Genomic DNA, 20,862 nt, shown 5'->3' with positions numbered 1-20,862 from the left:
AACAGGCTGTAATAYTGTCTTTTGCTTTGCATCCTTGGCACATTTCCTGGATTCAGGTGCCTCTGACTCCTTTGGGAAAAAAATGAGACATGATGTCCCATCTGCTGTAATTCACCAAAGGCATTGCTGATTCCCAGGTTTCTCCAGTTGTTTAAGGAAACTGATTTCCAGAGCTCTCATTCTGGAAAATTTTGAGTTTTGCTATGTACCCTTCTGCAATATATGCAAGTGAAAGCAAACGCACACAAAATTTGAAAAAAGGTCCCACACCACTGTCAAATCTGACCTTAGTTATCCTAAGAAATATATAACTGTAAAGGGAAAAATAAAGCTTAGATCGACTCTTTCCCTCATCCAGAATTCCCCCTCCACTGCCTTTGCATCCCCTCAAATCACAGTCTTTCTCTTCCCTACAACACCCCAGAAAACTTGTTCCCTGTTTCCTTAGCGTGGTCCCATGCCCCAAAGAGACCCYGTGTTTGTAAACTCGAGTGTTTCTGTATCTAGAAGGCCGTTAATCTTTCATTCTCTCCAATTAAGAGGGATTCATGGGCAGATAAGTCAGCAGAGCTCCCTTAGGAGCATGAAGCAACGCACAGTAAAGACAATCATAAGACAGAAGGAGGCCAGCATAAGGATGCAGATCATAAAATCAAACTGTCATCCATAAGCTGTGCAGAGACAGATTTTCTGAATTGTCACATACGGGCACATCTCACACTCAGGAACACATGGATGTAGAGGGTGAAGTTTGCCATGGGTGCCCACAAGTGCAACTGCACTGAGCTGCCCGCTGCACTGAGCTGCCCACATAGTGATGAGCAGTTTTGGGCTGTTGCTAACAAGCAGGCTCAAAAAAACCTTATCTYCTGCTGAACGGAGGTTAATATCCTGTTGCTACAGAGACTGTGTTGTCCCTGGTAATCCCAAATGTTTCTCAGTATATTTAAACCACCTGCCTGTAAGCTTTATCTCCGTTCTCCATCACCRTGTTAGAAATAGTGTGTCAAATTGAGGCTTGCTCTAATAAGTAATTTATATATTATCTTGGAAACCAACCGTAAGATAAATAGAATCGGGTTGCACATTCAAGCTGCCACCCAGGAAAGCTGAACATGTTAGCTAAAATAGTAACCGCTCAGTTTGGATATTTCCTGTATTTCCTGGGGTTTTTTTTGGCCTCTTTTTTTCAGATCTACATCATCTGATATGGTTATTTGGTAATTTTAATACAGTGAAGGAGTTAGGTTTGTTGATAGCCCTGTAAAACAGAGGTTGGGACACGTTGTGGCAATAAACAGGATAATGTTATACYCAGGGCAGGGAAGGTAATGGGGCCAGACAGCTTTCCTTAGAAGATGGTAGGTGGTTCAYTGGGTGTAAGAACATATATTAAAATGCAGGTTCGCATTCATTTGATTTAATGTTTTCAYCTCTTTGCAGATATCTGGTTATTCGTTAGTTATTCAGGCAAGAGACAGCGGCATCCCTCCTTTGTCATCATCTGTAACAGTCAACGTAGACATTTCTGATGTGAATGATAATAGCCCTATGTTTACGCCTGCTAACTATACAGCTGTAATTCAAGTAAGTTTATCTTGCACATCAAAAACTTCTCTGACCTTTAAAATATGAAAGCGTTTGGTTTTACTTAAGTAGCTTTTGATGATTTATCTGCCAAAGATGTATCAAAAGATTTTGTTTAAAGGGTAAACCTGTCTGTCTTAACTCTTTGATAAGTTTCTGTTTACCGAGGTTCCCTAATCTCAGCATCTGTCACACATTTTACTATTCATTCCTATTRTGCCAGAAAATCTAATCTGGCCTCAAAAATTTGCCCCTTTTCCCATCGCTGCCATGCAGCAGCCCCAGCTGCCATCTCACACTCCACATCCTGAGAGGGAACTGTCACTCTTTCCCCTCACAAAGAATTAGCTGGAATGATAAATGAGGACTCTGATCCTTCCAGCTCGGGAGTGATGCAATGCAGAGGGTGAGGGTGGAGAGTGAACAGAGTCCTTGAAATTCCCCTTTCTGTCTGGGAAACTGTGGGTAGAGTTTCTGGTGTTTAGACAAGTAGCTGTGAGAAGCTCAAAGATGTTAGTAAAGTCAGTGCTGGAGGTCTGGGGTGTCCTGAGTTTTGTGGGGGAGTAGAGGCTGCACAAGTTGGTCTTACGTTGACCCATTTCTATGGTTTCGGCACCAAGGGGCTTGTATCAGGTGGTGTGTGGGGCTGTGATGTCCTAAGGCACGTTGCCTTAGACCTTGCTTAGGGTGTGAGTCGTAGTCCTTCCTGAGCAGACTCAGTGGCAGGCAGAGCTCACAGGAGACGCTGCAGGTACCTCCACCTTCCCTTCCAGCAGGAGGGCTGCAGGCTGTTGGCAGTAACTGCCATGGTCTAGGACCCTCTTGGGCAAAGTACATTCATTCGAATAGCCTCAGTGGCAAAACTTGCTGTTCTATCACTGATGAGATGCATCGTTTTAATTCTTCTCTTTATGCACTGTGCAAAGGAAAATAAGCCAGTGGGCACGAGCATTTTGCAGCTGGTCGTGTCAGACAAGGACTCCTTTCACAATGGCCCCCCTTTTACCTTCACCATCCTAACTGGCAATGAAGAGGAGGAGTTCTCCCTGGACCCTCACGGCGTCTTGAGATCTGCAGTCATCTTCAAGCACATGGTTGCAACTGAGTATGTGCTTTGTGTGCAGGTATGGCATTATTTTCTTTTTTTTTGCACCTACACAAAGAAAACCCATGTAGTAATAGGTCACGTGTACATTCCCTGTATGGCTTGGTTTTAATTGACTTTATTCTGTGAGTAAATACCATGTGTTATAGTTTACAAGTGCACAGTGTAGTATAATTCCTTTGATGACCTTAAACCCAATTTCATATAAATATAAATAGGTAGCCAGCACGTTTCTCATTTTYCCCCCTGAAATGGATTTTCTGAGCAGCAACCCTTATGATTTAAGATTTTCATCTTTTTTCTTTGCTAGCTAAGAGAGGAAAATAAGCAAAAATACATTATATACATATAAATACACCACAAAATGCGTGACAGCAAAATACTGTTCTAGGAAGTAAAATCACTTCTGCGTTTAAGTCATAAAYTTAATCAGAGATTTTTGGAAGCCTACCAAGAATTCATAAAGTCACATTTCCTAGGTCAACTTAGCTTTTAAAAGAACAGGGAAAATAAGACATGTAATAGAAATGCATCTCAAACTTAGTTCATTATTGGAATACTTTGTAACCAGAGTAATTTTGATTAGGGAAAAAAAAAAAGTAAATCAAAAAGTAATTTGTCCACATTTCTCAGCTTTTCCAGAAAAAAAAATAGTAGAGTTCAGTAAGTACACAAGCCTAGGGAATGAACTACAATTCTTCATTGAAAGTGGACATGGTCCTGTAATCTAATTCCAAAATGCAGACTTCCTCCGCTTTCTTGATGGTAGTTAATTTCTTTAAATACAGCTTGGCTACTCCTTTACAAGCACATCCAATGGTATTTGTAGCAATAATATCCTAAGTTAGTTCCAATTTAAAAATTATAAGCATTGATGCTAGTTAATAGTTCAAATCAAAGCAATACTTTTGCATTTTGCCATTTAATGTTCCTGCAACCGATTTTCTTTGAGCTTAGTAGGAAAATAAAGACCTTCACCTTTCATGCTCCTTGTGTTTTCATTCTGAAATAGCCCATTTTCAGGACAATTTGCTGGGCAAATGTAGCCAAAATTGGGCATGTGAATTAAATTTCAGCAGCAACATTTTTCTAGCTATATAGATTAAATATGTGATATAAATGAAATATAAGGCAAACCACAATATCTAGGATAAACCAAAATCTTTAGAAAACTCTGCTGTTGAACTGTGAAGGTCTAATTCTTCCCAATATCATTTTCTTTAGGAATTTCGATTATGAAAATGTTTTTAATGACTTGCCATTGTGTATGGACCATGTCAGCCCATGTGTTTCTTCCTCCTTCCTACCATCAGGCTCCTTCTCAGTGTTGTGTTTCATGTTATTTATGTGTATCTACACATGGATCAAATCTGGTCTAAATTCCCCCATCCAGACCTGTCAGGATTGAGGAGGAAAGATCTGTAAAGCTTCTCCTTCTGTAGTGATACACCTGTTTGATAACACCATCCTACAATTATTTCTTCAGCCTTTAAAGCTTCATTCCTGTGCAAACACATATACATCTGTGCTCAGTGTAATTTTAGTTAGCTGTTCATCTCTGAAGCAAATAAATATATGGATTAGTTTATCTTAGTAGTGACTTCAACGATATGTTTTTCTTAGTGCAGGAAAAGGACGTTGATTCAAGTTTGCACTTCATTCTGCCAAGATGGCCTTGTTTTTTTTCTGTTATATTTGATCTTTTACTCTCTATAAAAAGTGCAAACAATGCTATCATATGTGCTCTGGGTCAGAGAGTCATTTGTCCAAGTGCAGTGCTGCTCYCATATTTTATTGTTAGCAATAGTACAGACACTGTATTTCATTTTCGGAGGGTGGTAAAATTTATCTATTTCAAGCATGTTTCTCACTGCTTCAGCTGAAGTACTTTTGGAAGAGTGAACATTTTCATACTCACATAGACTAAACAGAGTTTGAAACACTGTGGAGCCCATCAAGCACCGTGTTTCACTAGGCTTCAGTCTTTCATCTGAAGGGGAACTGAGCCCAAGCTCTGGCTGCAGAATATGCTGCATTCAAATGACTCTATTGTGAAGAAGACAGTTGATGGCTGTGGGATCCTGGGAGCRTTTCATTTTGAGTAATGACACTTTCCACTGACACATTTCTCTCTGTAATCTACTCGGATAAGATATCTTTGCTTCCCTAAAGAGTTTGTATGTTCCAATGCTAGAGATTGCTGAGATGTTTTCTTATATATGTATTTAGCAAATGCATTTAGGAAGCTCTTTTGAGAGGTCTTCAGAATTACTGATACTGTGAAAATGTGTAGACCAATGAGTGATGATTATTGCCTGTGTTATATGTGTGTTTGTTTGTTTTTTCTTTTCTTTTTCCTAAATTCCATCAGGCAAAGGACTCCGGGAAGCCTCAGCAGGTTTCTCACACCTACATTCAGGTGCGGGTTATCGAAGAGAGCATTCACAAACCGACTGCCATTCCACTGGAGATTTTCATTGTGACCATGGAAGACGATTTTCCGGGGGGAGTCATTGGGAAAATTCATGCCACGGACCAGGATGTGTACGATGTCCTCACATACACACTGAAATCAGAGCAGAAAAGTCTGTTCAAGGTTAACAACCATGACGGGAAAATCATTGCCCTTGGAGGGCTGGATAATGGCAAGTACATCCTGAACGTGTCTGTCAGCGATGGCCGGTTCCAGGTCCCCATAGATGTTGTGGTCCACGTCGAACAACTGCTGCAGGAGATGCTGCAGAATACGGTCACCATCCGCTTTGACAATGTTTCCCCCGAAGATTTTGTGGGCCTGCACATGCACGGCTTCAGGCGAACGCTGCGAAATGCCGTGCTCTCCCAAAAGCAAGACAGCCTCCATATCATCAGCATTCAGCCCGTGGCAGGCAGCAATCAGCTCGACATGCTCTTTGCAGTTCAGATGCACAACGGTGGATTTTATAAGCCTGCCTATTTGATTCAGAAGCTTGCCAATGCGAGGAGACACTTGGAAAATGTGATTCGTATTTCTACCATTTTGGAGAAGAATTGTTCTGGACTGGATTGTCAGGAGCAACACTGTGAGCAAAGCCTGTCTATCGATTCCCACTCTCTGATGACCTATAGCACGGCCCGAATTAGTTTTGTGTGCCCTCGTTTTTACAGGAATGTGCGCTGCATGTGCAATGGTGAGTACGGCTCCCTCTTCACCTCCCATCCTTCCACATTATGCGATAGGATCGTTTTTATTCCTCTGATGCAGATTAGAAGGGGCATTTCAATTCAGCGAGTTAAGGCACGATTGGCTGCTGTATTGTGGGAATTGATTTCTCAGGCTCAGGGAGAATTGTCCGTGTTTACTGATGTAAATGGAAGTTGATGAACTTTGGCCTTTCCCGACAAAGACTGCTTTCCTGGAGGCTCCGTAATGAGAGCTAGCAATAAACCTTCCAGGGGAGGGAAAGGAAAAGGAGAGAAAGGCAGAGAAGAGGGAAGAGTGTTTCCCAGTCGCCTGCTGCCAATACGAGAATAAACCCCAAGTCACAGAGCGAGCTGGTCTCCGGTGATGTGCCAGCAATTTCCAAGCGAGAGGACTTATGACCTAAGCCATACGGGAGAAAAGGACCTTTCCAGTCTATTTTCACGGAAAGGAGTGGAAACCAGTGAAGTATTTTATTAAGTAATTGAGAGCAAGGACTGGTCCTGACCTTTAATGCTACAGTGTGGAGTTTTGGCTGAGTTTCAGGCTGCTTCCCAGTTTTACAGAGGTTCCACATGGGCGTATGTGACAGATACACTAGGGAGCTAATCTTCCTTATGATTCTGCACTTTGACTATAAAACCTGAGGCAGTTATAATAATAGTTCTCTTTCTTTTGTTTGCCAAGCTATTTGCTCCTCATTCCACTTCATTTCTGTGCGGAGGAAGATACTGCTGTAAAATCGATACATCTAAATCTCCTGCAACTTCAGTACACACACACACACAAACATATAATAAATCAGTAATCATGTCTCTCAGTAACCAGCCTTTGCTTCTCTAAAAGTCAGCAGAACTTCGTGTCTTTCAGCAAGAATGAAAATAGTCCCTAATGCATAAAACTTAACAAGAAATTGTATCCTGCTGCATATGAATAATAAAGCCTTTAAGTTTGATTCTGAGAAAATACCAGAATACTGCATCTGAGGTACTTCATGTGCATTAAAGAGCCGAGGAGCTGGATAGTTTTTAAATAATAGTGTTAAAAGTTTGGAAGAGATGACGTATAGTAGAACAATAGTTGGTATTTTGGTGCAGATGAAATAAGCAGGGATTTTCACAAGTTTGAGAAGAGCAATACTGCAGCATCCTCCAGCCGAGTCCTGAAGCCAGTGCAGGATCACTGTCCCCCAACACTAGGTGTATTCTTTAAGTCTTACCTTGGTCTCATTTCCATACCAAGAAATTGCAGAGCCTCGTCGCTATAAAGATGCTAATCCCCTTGGTCACAAATTTTCCTGGCAGCCAAACTTTGTGCTGTTTCTAATTTCACTTCGCTACTCCTATTTATACAGCTTTTTAATTCAATAATGGTGTATATATTCTCACCTGATACTAATAAGAAGTGACTCTCCTGCTCTTTTAGCTCAGACCCTTGAAAGGACTTTGGAATAGCTGTGCAGTGCTGGTCCAGCAGCTCTCTTTTTTTTTTTTTTTCCTGCCTGCCCAGCAAGTTTGCCCTGGAAGCATAAAAATTTAGTTAGAATTGCAATTCCCAAATTTTTCTGTCATGCCCCAGTGAATCCTGAGAGCAGATCAGAGGCTGCTCTGGGGGCAGTGCTGTTTTGCAGGCCCTCTGTGCTCCGTAGCCCCTGCACCATTAATCATGGCCACGAAGACTGCTGTACAGGCAGCTGCAAGAGGCACTGCCTTGGTCAGCTGGAGTGTTCGAAGGGTCTGAGCAGCTTCGTGCTGATTTTCCATGGCTGTTCCACAAGTATCTGAAAATCAGGCAGAGCTCAGCCCCAAAGCCTGGGGTGCGTTTGGGGCATGTCTAGGCCGCCGTCCAGCCTGTCACTAAAATGTGACCGAGCTGATGATTTAAAAAATATGGTTAGCTACCAGGTAGATGCAAATCTTGGAGCCTTGCTTGCACGGAAATAAGAGATCTTGGTAGAAAGCGGGAGTCTGTGTTTGCCTTCTACCACATTAGTCAATGCTGCAGCCTCTTCTAATGTTTTCAGTTAAAGGAGCCCCAAGAAATCTTCTGGTATTTTTGGAAATACACAAATACACACTGGGTTTTATCACATAGACCATAACACAGAGTATCTATCTAGCTCCTCTTCTGAGGAGATACTGATTAGAGAACCTATGTATAGTCCTTAGCATTCATGAATTCAGAACAAGGCCCAAAAAGGAAGAGCTTAAAAAATCTGCATACTTCCGTTAGTCAGTAGTTCTCATACATGCTTATAAATAGAGCAAATCAGGGAAAACAAAAGCCACAATAGATTTCTCACAGCTCCTTTAAAAAGAGAGCATTAGCAAGATATAATTGAAATAATGAAAGCATTGTGCTTCCTTTGTTGCTAGCAGAGTTTTGTGGCTCAGTCCAGTAAATATTGATAACTTGAAATATGAAAAAAGCATTAAAACATTACATATGTTTTCACTGATCTGATTCAATTATGACCCAGAAAGCCTGAGTTTGAGCTAATTCACTCATTCCTGAAATATGTATCATACTTGGAATGTTTTTCCCACTGGCAGATGTCACAGATATGCACAATTTATGCATGCCAGCTGTGCATAACGTACCTAGATTACCTTTGTGAGCAAACAGAGTTACCTAATGTGAAAATACGGACAGGCTGCAAAGCAGGGTGAACCCCTGGGGAGCAGCAGCTCAGTTCGGGAAGGAGAAGTTCCAAAGTTCAGATGCATCAATCTAAGCCCTTTAAATCAATAAAATTGAGCTAAATTGTTTTCCAATAACAGACTGCCTCCTCAGATTCCTGGCTCTTTTGCTTGTGTTTGTATGAAGAGTATTATGACAACCCGGGGCTTTTTCCCGGGTGAATGTGGGAGCAATGCAATTGCCATTCTCCCATCATATGACAGAAGGTATGCAACGATCTGTCAGTGCTGGTGGGAAACAGAGGCAGGAGGACCAGAATAAATATATTCCTGCAAATAGTTTTCATAGCAGGCTCGTGTTGGAGAACCGAAAATATATTTTATATTTTTGTTTTTTAATGTTGCAAAGTGTTTTTTTTTTTTTTTTTCCAAGAAAAATCAACAGGGAAAAATCAGGTTGGTTTTGCTGGAACTCCTTTGCTATAAAATCTTACTTTATTGTAATCTTCCAAAAGCGAGATTACATTAATGTGTTTGCAGGACAAGGCTGGATGGTATTCATCTTGACAAACGCTGGTATATATCTTTATCTGAGATGGTCACTCCAGGCCCCATTTCCAGACAGTGGAAAGAATGAGGTATTTTTTAATGATGTGATACATTTCTCCCTAGATGTCTAAAATCAGTCAGATGAATCATGCCCTAAAGTTAGATGAGATGAAATCCATTTCCAATGTTTAATATGGTTCTGGCTTAGTAGTTTGAAGGATTTTTTTCTAATAGACCCAAAAGCGTTCTGTGAAAATGCAGACGCTCGCATCCACGTTATTTAATCTAGTGAATAGCAGTCTTGGACCACTTTCTTGTGAAACGAGGGAATTTAGACTTTATGACTTTATGAAGCGKTTTGTGAATGTTGTAACAAAAAGAAATCATAGACTGTGAGGCATTATAAGATCTGTTTTTAATATAGAACCACATTTTAAGGGTTTTTCTGTATTCTCAGCTCCTCAGAGCACATAGTACCTCTTAAGAAATCCCAGGTATTTTTCAGGTTTTGGTATGGGAAACCTAAATTCATAGCTGTAAAACTGAAGTGTTAATACCAGGATCTTGAACTCCCACAGATCTTTCATTTTCAAGAAGCACCTAAGTACTAATACATCTGAGTTGTTCTGACAGAATAACCAGGAAAAAAAGAAGAAAAAAGCGCCCTGTCTGTTCTTGGAAACCAAGGAAGTAGAGATAAATCTGATTATTTGATTGATTGAGCTCTAGCCCTTATCACTTTACAATTTTGAGATGGGTAAGGAGAGATCTTTCTCTCCTTGAAAGCCCACAATAAGAGTGCACAATCCTGAATAAAAGCTGCTCCAGAGAGCTGAACTCTGAAGTGGAGGCATGAGTGGAGAATCATGGAGAGGGGATACTCGAGCTATAATGTAGGGGAACTGAAGGGAAGTTCAGTCAAGGAAAGGATGGAATAGATCAAATGTCTCAGCCAGTTCTTCTAAAATTGGGGCAGGAATTAGTTCATTCACATGCATTGACAAGCATGTCCAAACAGTGCCAGACAGTGTGTCCCAGCAGCCCTGCATGTGACCTTAACCCGTGGTAGACTTGTGGAGAACCAATTTTGTGATATTTGCACTCATATGCTGTAATTGCTGTTTACAATATTTGGTTACCACACTCCAAAAATAAAAACAAATGGCAGCTGACCAAGCATTCAAGTATAATGGCTATTTCCTCCCTTCAAAAATGATCATTAGATAAAAACAGCAGTTCAGAGCTTTGCTTTATTTGCCTTCTGGAGCTCTGTCTTGGAGGAGTCACCTTACAAACTTTTCTGTGCTACCAAGGGAAATATATACTTTTTCTTTTTTTGCTCATCATATGGATTCAGAGGAGGAGACTCTCTGAAACGCACCAAATATCCCAAGACACAACTGATTTACAACTGTTAAATCRTTCAATTTTCAAATTATATTTACATTCCTAGAAGTGATCCTTCCTTAGATGTGCAGGATTTAAGAAAATGTCTCAGGTAGCAAGGGAAGAGCGTTTTCTTCCACAGTATTCTGGTGGGGACATTGTAATACTTCTACTTTCATTTATAGCATTAAATTGAAGGTGATCAGTCAAATTAAAGTGGGCCTATTCAGCCTTTTCCTGTCATACACTGGTTGACACTAGCCCCATGTGTCTGTGTGATAGCTTGTAGAGAACAGCTTTGTTAATACTAATGTGAGTTTCATGGAAATACCATGGATTTTTTGGACTTGCCTGCGGGAAGAAGAGATCAATCCAAATGCGTACGTCTTGAATCTGTTATTGAATGGCAAATAGACTGTTCTTTGGAGTGGAAATGCAACGTTAAAATAATTTTATTTAAACTCAAGCCATAAATCTTTGATGTGGACAAAGTAACCTTGAATGGTTTCACAGTTTTGTTCAACACAGTTGTGAAATCAGCCTGAAAATGTGTTTCAGCATCAGCTATAGAATAATGCAGATTTGTAGCTTATGTACTTATAAGCACACAGGCAGGCATATAACATTTCCTCTCCCAGGTCTGAAGATTTTAAAACTTTTGTGACAGCTATGAAATCTGTCTGCAGCAGGATAAATAAAAAGTTGATTTGCTTGTAGTTTCCCTAAAAGAAGTGTTCTAGGCTTGCCAAGATAAGAAGTTCCTTAGTATCTTGTCAGAGTTAGACTAAATATGTTTGATACTTTTGAGGTATTTTTCTAACTGTGCAATGATGACTCCGAAGTAGAAATCAGAGTCTGAATCAGCTAAAAAGCTGGCAGAGATTGATAACAAAGCAAGCTACTCATTTATTGCTTAATGTCAAAGATGTCAAAGATACAATCCTACATTACAGGTTGTGAACATTTTCAAAAAAAAAAATCTGAAATCTCAGTGTCCCTTTCTGCTACATACTGACAAGCTGCGGGGTTTTGTCCAAATGACTTGTCTGTTTGTCAGCTACAGAGAGACTCACTTGAGTTACAACCTTACATAGGCTTAAGTGTGTTCAGAGGAGAGAGATGCTGTGTGTACACTGGTATGCTGTGTGTTCATCACCAAAAAAAAGATGAATTAAAAATAGCCTACAGAAACAGGTGGGAGATCATAAAACTATAGATTATTATAGATTATAGRTTATTATAGGTTATTTAACAGCCTGATATAGTTTAACAAATAATTGTTGTACTCTGTCGGGTTCTGGAGAATCAGTTTAAGAAACAGCTATAGGAAGCATCACATTCTCAGTTAAATTCTGTAGACCCTACATTTCTAAGGCATATAGTTCTGTAGTGCAAAACCCTGTTAAATTTCATTCGTTCCTTGATTCTTTAGGACTTAAAATATAGCTGTATATTGCTACTCTTATTCCTGTTGATGTAACCTGGCAAACTGATTAATAAAGATTGCTATGCATCATTTTCTAACTGTGGTACAGACAGTACTGCAAATCATTTACTGCACAGAGCTCTCAAACAAATGTTTGGCAAAAGAGGGGAGGATGTTAAAGATTAAATTGACTGTGCTGTACATCAAATAAGACATTTACAGTCCTTGCCGTATTTGTAGGCAGCCCATGTCCACTCTGAAACCTACAGTAGTCATTTTTCTTTTCCCACAAAATACTTACAGTGCCAGGTAATTTCAGCTACACTTAGGCTGAGGCCTGCTTGGCTTGCGCTAAAATATGAGAGAAATAAGACTCTTTCTTCCATTACTTTAGGAGACTCCCTCTGTTACAGGTTGATTTCTTCCTTTATAAATTGTACATTGAATACATGTTTTCAAAAATTAAAGTGTTGGACTAACGTTAATGTCCTGATGCAGACAAGAGCAACCAGTGTTCAAAGACTGGCAAATGGGGAGGTGCTGATTTCCTATCATTAAAATCATTGCTTGCCTGCATGGCTTTAAATAAATGAATGTGATGAGCAAAGAAAAATATGCCCATCCATTCTCAGCAACTGACTCTCGCCATGCTCAAACTGTGGTCGTGAATCCACATGAATCCAAAAAGGAAGGATGGGAATGCCTTTTTTTCTGCACTTACAAGCACGTACTTCCACAGGTGTCTCACACCATCCAAAAGTGGAACCTAAGTTCTCTATAGCAACCACAAAAAAAAAAAAAAAAMMATTGTTGAAGTAGCTAAGACTTGATATATTTAACATGAGCAGTTGTACTGCCTTTTGCATTATTGTAGACCGTGTTTGCATATCTTTTAAGAACAGGGCAAACTAAACAGATTTATTTAAAGAATTTTAAAATACTAAGTAGAAATCTGTGTCCAAACCCCAGAATTTAAGTGTTAACAATTTAGAAAGTTCTGAAGTACCTTGAAGCATTTGCATCGTGCAGAAATATTTTAAGCAACTTTAAAAAAATGGTATTTATCTGTCAGTTTAGATTATTTCCTCTAGGAAGTTAGAAGTTTCAAATTCATCTATTCTTGATAAGATTAGGTTGCATACTAGTAAAAAGTCTTTAGGAAAGAACAAGTCATAGCATTTCAAGTAATTTCATTCAAATTATGCTCTCCTCCAAATACAAAAAGAGGTAATATTTTGCCCTATGTATAACTGTAAATTCTAACTAGCTATTTAAACTATTAATCTTTTTTTTTTTTTTTTGCAATTAGGTAGTGTTAAGAAATCTAGACAAGTTACTTTAAAAAGTTCCTCACACTGAGTTCTTAGTGTGCAAAGCACATTCTTGCCTGGACATATGGAGGTGCAGATGCAGTGGGACTTGAGCTGTTACATTCAGAAGAAAAGGAGGATACACCATGGACCAGGTGCTCAGTAGGATGTGAGATTTTAGAAAAGCCAGGAGGACCTGGGAGACTGGGCAAGTCTGGCTCTGCCTTTTAATGAGSTGGTAGCGTGTCCTGTGCTTTATAAGGATGAACATATCTCTGTCAGTTCAGAGCCTGGGAATGGCCATTCCGTGTTCTGTCTCCTAAGGAGCGCTACTCTCTCCCTAACTCACTTCTCATAGATGTGCTGGGGAGAAGGGAATCGTGTTGCTCCAAGTCATTTGTTTGCTCCATTTCATATCCCTGAATTCTCTGCATACAAAGATTTGTGAGTAGATCGCTGGCCTGATGGTCACAACACCAATTATGAAGCAACTATTGGTCAAAATAGTTGTTATTGTACAGGATGGGCCCAGTGCAATGGGGAAGAACCATACAGAGAAAAACCGTATGGAGAAGAACCATAATGGCTTTGCCAAGTACCTTTCTGAAGGGCATCTCTTCCCTGAAGATTTAAATTATTTTTCATATTCTTACGGCATGCTTGGCTTGTATTTATGTGTGAGATCAATAAGTGTCTTACTTTCGTCACTGTATTGCTAAAGAGAATGTGTTTTTTTGGTTTTGTTTTTTTCACATTGCATCTCTAATAGTGTTTCAATTTATTGCAGGAGGGCTGTGTCCCGGGTCTAACGATCCTTGTCTGGAGAAGCCGTGTCCAGGGGATATGCAGTGTGTGGGGTACGAAGCGAACCGGAGACCTTTCATCTGCCAGTGCCCACCAGGAAAGCTTGGCGAATGCTCAGGTGCCCAGCACACAGTAGAGTAAAAGGGGATGTACTTGAATAACAAAGTGCTGCCATTGTCAACCTGCAGGTAGAGGTGCTACTGAAGTCAATGAAAGTGTTTAATGCTTCTCAGCACTGGCACTCAAGGCATCTGTTTATAAGCAATGTAAAAGAATGGGCTTTCCAGCTGTGGTGCTCTAGGTAGACCATGATCCAGCTTCCACTGGGATCCCAAATCTGTAAAACAGGCCATTGAGAAAACAGCACTCTTCTAGAGGCTGCTCTGCCAGATGTTTTCCAGCCATGGTCAAAATTCCAATTAAGACTTGTAATGATGAGTGAGATTACCAAAATTCCAAACTTTATTAATGAAAACAGTGCACTGTCCTGAAAAGAAAAGTTTCAGGACATTAGTTAGTTCTTTTCAGCTATGTTGTTCCCTAGGATACAAAGAGCCCAGTGGAATGGAGGTTTTCCATTGACTTCAGTGAATCCAAGACCGCATGACAGAGGGCACATGGTATTTCCACTCTCCTCGGAAATGTTTGATTGGCATCTGCCAGCCCAATTTGACACACTTAATTCAACTGCCTGGTCATCTTTGACTCTCGGTGTTATCAGCAAGGACAGATAGGTGCCTCCAGGGGGAGATAACCTTATGAATGCTGAATACTTGGAGAAATCCCTCTTTCTTATAGAAGTATGAAGAAATAGATCTTTCCCTCAACCCTTCAGAAATAATTTGAAATTATTCAGAAATAATGCAGTAAGTCCAAGCTGTCTTTCAAGTCGAAGTTGGGTTATATTTGTAGGTTTCCTCCTAAATATTTTCATTAGTTCTATAAATTTTTTAATTAGCTTGACAGTTGTAGAATTATTTCATGTATCAATAAAAGAATGTGTGTTTTCAAAATATTATTTCAGGCCACACTTCTCTCAGCTTTGCTGGGAATAGTTACATTAAATACCGAGTTTCTGAAAACAGCAAGAAAGAGGAATTCAAGTTRGCTCTACGTCTGCGAACCCTGCAAAGCAATGGGATTATAATGTACACCAGAGCAAATCCCTGTATAATTCTGAAGGTAATTAAAATAACTTATCCTTTCCACAGTTATTTTTCTTGATTATTTGTTTTCTGTTGGCTCTTGATTTGGGGAACATTGTTCTCTTTTCAGACATAGATTTAGGGGATGACATCTAATCTGTTTCATGGTAACAGGGAAAAACAGCAATTTTGACAATGGCAGCAGCAACAATAATCAAAAAAGCAGCTTGTTAGTAGTAGTCTACTTGGAAAATGCTCCATTGRGTGCTGTTGATTATAGGAACAGTATGTGTATCTGCATGCAAGAGCCAATCTGCACAGGATGTAAGATTTAGCTATTTATGATTGCAAAGTCAAAACCACACGTGCTGAAATAGTTGTTCTTCCCCTGTGTCCATCCCATGATTAGAGAATGTGTGTTCACTACTGTAAATTCCAGAAACAACTGCTTGGAATGTGAGGATGAGAATTTCTTCACTKCATGATTTTTTTTTTTTCCAGGAGGGACATTGGGTAGTTAGAGAGGCATATTGGATTAATAAGCTCTCCATGCATTCTAATTGCTTGTTGGTTTCTTGTTAAATGGTAAATATCTACCTTATCATTACTACCTTATTTGGAAAGGTAGCAATGGACTTATCTAAGAGACAGCATATATAGTATTTCTGCTAGATCCTCTATGGAATAAAATGAAGACACTGACTTCATAACTTGACCTTGTCCTATAATTCAGCAGGGGAAGAAATGACATAGAGCCTTCTGTGTCTGTGTTTGCCATCTTTACATTTCTTTTGTGTGAAGAGTTAGGTAATGTTAAGATTGCAAGATCAGTTATTAATGGGCAACAAATAATTTCATAGCTGTTCCACTGAAATATTTCGTGAGCAGGAGTATAGTGCCTTTAATTCACTAGAGAACCTCAGCATTTCTCATATTTGTATGAGACATAATAAAACCCTACTAGACGTATGTTGAAAGCCATTGTTTTAAGTTTTTAAGATACTTTTTGTTCAAAACAAMACAAAACCAAAGGCTTGGAGGCTTCCTTTGTAGTTTCCATCATGTTTCCTTTTTGTATGTGTGGGCATGTAATGCAGCAATTTAATTTTGAAAAATTCTCAGCAAAAGACAAATGGCYCTGGGGAAAGATGCCACTTAAAAACAGTAGGAGATCATACAAAGGCAGACTGCAGTAGTATTAGAATGATTATAGGAGAATTAATTTTTTTAAAACTTAGTGCTATCATGATCAAGAAATTTAGCAGCTCAGGACTGCGTATAAGGCTTTGCAAAAACAGTCTGTTCTAGTTGTTATTTTTTATTATTTCAAATATTCTGGAAATGTGCACATTGCACTGCAAGCCTATCTGTCTACCCAATTATCTGAGCTGAAAAGATTATAAAGTTTCGTTATTGTTATTCTTAATTTTATAGAAGATACGGATGGAAGTAAAAACACTAAGCTCTGTTTTGATGAGGTTGCCAAAGGGAAATGCAAACTGAACTGTGACTTCAAGGTTTTGTTCTGGACACAGCCCTCTCCCCGGCCTGGGCTTCTTTGGTTCTTAATTATTTAATACAAAAGTGTCCAGAATCACAGGTTCTTCAGCTAAGCCAACTGTCTAAGCCTACATGAAATCCAGGCATCTCATAAAGCTTCCTTAAATATATGCTGAGAATACACCTAGCTGGAATGTGTTAAATCCCAGCATTGCTCCTTCCCTCTCCTCCCACCTCTACTCCTGTAGCCACCTGGCTAGTGTCTTCAGCTGCAAAGTGGGAGATGTGCGAAGGCCCACGCAGGGCTGAAATGCTGAGCCCAGACTGCTCTCCACCTGGAGAAGTGTCCTAATCATAAGCACCTGATGGAAGATTCATGTGAAATTGGGAAACTGCAGACAAAAGTGAAAAAGGAATGAGATTATGAAAATCAAAATCAGAGAGTCCCTCATTGCAGGTGTCTGCTTTGGGATTTGAGTTGCGGGGTAGGAGTTACGTAGTTCTGATCCTGGCTTTCCATAATCAACTAAATGTTCTGCATTGAAAGATTCTGGGAGGGAAAAAAAAAATAGTTGAACGAGCAGTGACAAAACAGGAGCTGGGCTGTCCTGTTCTGAGCTCAGACATCAACCAGGTCAAGATCTTTCTTACCTCCTACCTCTGAGAAAAGTTTCTCAACTTTGGGACCTGTCTTACAGAGCACTTAATCTCAGAGCTTTGCCTAGGGCTATTCCTAAAAAAATTATGTCATGAGAGAAGTCAAGGGTTGCATAAGTGGTGCTGTGGGATTGAGACCACCATTTTCTTGCATGTGAGAGGCAGGGAGGACACAGAGAAGTGCACGGAGCCTCATGTTGGTTTTTATGTAGCAGGGTGTTTGCTCTAGCGAAGTGTATGTCCCTTTCCAAGGTCTGGGCCTTACATACTGTAAAAATGCACTTAAGTGAGAAATGAAATATTCCATGTGGGGTTTTGTTTGTTTGTTTGTTTGTTTGTTTGTTTGTTTGTAGTGGTGGTGTCCATTAGAAGATCAGGAGTGCCTAGGCCATTTAGTGGAGGAACATCAGAGTAGAGTTTCATAAAAGTGCTGTATGATGGATGAATGACACGAGGCTCAAGGGATGTAGCTGTAACAATTGTCTCTAGGGAACCAGGGCACTCATTAAATGCCCTTTGGGGATCCCTGATTAAGATGCTTTCAAGCATACGTAGACTTCCCAAGCATATGTTTCYCCTCCAAAACAGAGGTAAAGATATCTGTTTGGGAGGTTTTGTTGTTTTTGTTTGTTTTGTTGTTGTTGTTTTTGCTTATTTTAACAGATATCTAAGTTGTGAGATAGAGAGGTGCTCAGAAAAGAGGCCATTAGATAGATTAGAGGTTCGTAAGTGTGAAGTTGTTATTGTTCGAGCATGGCTTTCAATTAAATTAAACACGAGGAGATGCTTTCCAAATAGAGGATAAAAGATGGGATCCAGTGCTCTTGTGAGCCCTCTRGCACCACTCCAGCAAGCCACTTAATCACTTGCTTAACTTCCTGTATTCAAAGGCAATTGGAACTATTTACGTAACTTAATTTTAAGCTTGTACTTAAGCATCTTGCCTGTTTAGCACCAAAGGGCTCCATACAAGAGCCCTTTCAGTCCCAAGCAGTCCCAAGCAAAGATAGCAATAGAAGAATTTTACATCCACCACGTAGCAGGATGCAGTAGGATCCTACTATGGATCCTAGACCTGCCTAGGGATCCTACCACCACCATTGGGGCATTCCATAGCGTTGATCTTTTTCAGGCAAGTCTCTCCCATCGCAATTCTCTCCTTATTTAAAATTTAATGTAGCCATATGGTTTTCAGTGTTAAAATGACCAGCTTAATTTTGGAAGCTCATGCATTTATGATAACTCCAGGGCTGGGAATATTTCATAATCATAACACAGTGTCCTTCGTGGATGAATAATCAATTCCATAGAGCAAACTGCTTGTTTGCTACCAGACTGAAAGTGCACAGCTACGCTGTGTTGATGCAATATAATATGGGTGTTATTTATTCAGCTGTTTCAAATAAGGCAACTGATCCATCGATTTAGAGAGACTGGCTGTTCTTTTAGCTCTATACTATTGCTTTTAAGACAGTTGAAGCAAAATGAGATGCAGGTCAATAGCCCTTTTTTTCCTTTTGGAAACATTATGTGTATTGAAAACAGTGTCACAATTTTCTTTTATCTAGTATCTGTGTGAAAAAAAGTAAATTTAAAACATCATAAGGACACTCAGGAAGAGCATCCCCAAATTTATTCTCTTCATCACAAAGTATAATTTAGATCCCACTAATTTAGCAAAGTTTAGAGAATTAAAAATAAAAAAGGAAAGGCTTTCCCCTCATGCTGGAAACAGAGGTGTTTGTTATATAGCAAAAAAGAAGCATTTGTTCTTTAGTCCAGGCAGCTAATGTGAAGCTTCACATGGTGCGGTTAAGTGTGTATTATGCGTTTTAAAGTATTACTGCTGCATGGCTTACGCTGGATAAGACTGAAGCTTGGATATGATCCCAGTTATGGCAGGAGTTGAAACAAGTAATATTTTAATTAAATACACCATTTTTACACAAATGAATGTGAAGTGTAATTCAGCTAACAAAATATTTCCCCAGATAGATTAGCAAGCAACGTGCTGTATCCGTGGTGTGTGGCTGCAGATGGACTGTGTGAGCCGAAGGTGGTCTCCAAAGAACCATTTGATCATTTTACTACCTATGTTGATATACAAATATGGATGTTAGCCAAACATCTTAGGGTGATATTCTAATATAATTTACAATATGCCTTTGGCTGTGTTTTGCTCATTGAGTGTTTTGCTCTTGAAATATAACAGCTTCTATCATCTTTTGGAGCCTTCTCTGTTCTTTGTACTTCTCTGCTCATTTGATATTGGTGAGGAATGTTGTATCTCTGATAGCATACATGTCCACTGACACCCCGTCCTAACAGCTGTAATGAGAGATGCTGTAGCTAAGGCCAGAGAGCTCTGAGAGGCCGCCAGCTGCGAGCTTGGTGGAAAGCCCAAGTCCACCTCAATGAAGTCCTTCTGTCCTGCATGGAGGGGCTGGTACTTCCAGCCATTGGTCAGACCTGCTTTTATTGTCCAAGTAACTGCTAAGCCTGGACCTGAGCACTGGTCTGTCATTTGGTTTTGTAATATTCACTTGCATGTATCTCATTTAGTCAAAAATTAACATAATTCTCATCTTTTCTTGACAGTGAAGTTTAGGCTCTACTTTAGAGCCTGCTTTGAGCATGCAGCAATGCCTCTCACATCACAGGGACTGCCAGGAATGACAAGAACACCAGGGATGAATWGCTGAAGATAGTGGTCCCATGTGTAGGAGTGAGGACATGGTTTTATCCCTTTGTGTGGGGGACCCYTTTCCTTCCTGCCTGGCCAGAAGAGCTGCTACATGGCCAAGATACCCGCCCTTTTGGCTGCTCACTCATCCCAGGCAGTTCTTGCTTTTCCTGCTTCTCAGAGGAGCTTGATTCCAGTGGGGGATATTAGCTCCCACCACACTATGTGTCCCACCCTAGCAAAGYCTGTGGCTCCTGATTAATTAAAGTCTTTTTATGGCCCCATCACTACRGGCATCTGAGAATGCCATAGGCTTTGATGTACTTATCTATAAAGCACTGGTGTAAGGTAGGGAAATGAYGTTATCCCTGTGTTGCTGATGCAGACCTGAAGCTAATGACTTGCTTTAGATCCCAGAGGGGGGCTGTTGCACAGTATGAATTCCCATGCGTATCTGTCATGTAAGTGTTGGACTGTCCTTCCTGCCTTGCAGTCTAGCCTAAAGTGGCAATTACTAGTGCTTTTTTTTAATAAAAAGGAGACATAATATTTCAGATAATATATATTTACTGTGAATCTAGATTATCTGAGGTGAAAAGAAATAAAAATGGAGGAGAAGAAAGAGAGAAAGAGAGAAAGAGAGAAAGAGAGAGAGAAAGAGAGAGAGAAAGAGAGAGAGAGAGAGAGAGAGAGAGAGAGAGAGAAAGAGAGAAAGAGAGAAAGAGAGAAAGAGAGAAAGAGAGAAAGAGAGAAAGAGAGAAAGAGAGAAAGAGAGAAAGAAAGAAAGAAAGAAAGAAAACATTTTTATGGTTAATCTTTTAAATCATGGATTCCCAGATGTAAATGGTGTAATATTTATCCCAGGTGCTCATATTTGTGCTGCATTTAGC

At 39.9% G+C, this 20,862-nt stretch overlaps 1 protein-coding gene across 2 annotated transcripts in view; it reads left to right on the top strand.

Moving 5' to 3' along the window:
• Positions 1–20,862, top strand: part of FAT3 (FAT atypical cadherin 3) — a 324,123-nt gene that overhangs the window by 275,356 nt on the left and 27,905 nt on the right. For both annotated transcript variants that reach the window (XM_026052964.1, XM_026052963.1), the window contains exons 17-21: positions 1,444–1,587; positions 2,514–2,711; positions 5,064–5,862; positions 13,971–14,105; positions 15,012–15,169. In XM_026052964.1, the coding sequence (XP_025908749.1) occupies positions 1,444–1,587; positions 2,514–2,711; positions 5,064–5,862; positions 13,971–14,105; positions 15,012–15,169 (1,434 nt within the window). The remainder of the gene's footprint in view (positions 1–1,443; positions 1,588–2,513; positions 2,712–5,063; positions 5,863–13,970; positions 14,106–15,011; positions 15,170–20,862) is intronic.

Source organism: Nothoprocta perdicaria, unplaced genomic scaffold, assembly GCF_003342845.1.
Source record: "Nothoprocta perdicaria isolate Ctin4 unplaced genomic scaffold, notPer1 scaffold_94, whole genome shotgun sequence".
In the NCBI taxonomy this organism is placed as follows: Eukaryota; Metazoa; Chordata; class Aves; order Tinamiformes; family Tinamidae; genus Nothoprocta; species Nothoprocta perdicaria.
Note: the sequence above shows the minus strand (reverse complement) of the source record. Positions and strands in the feature narration are given on the sequence as shown.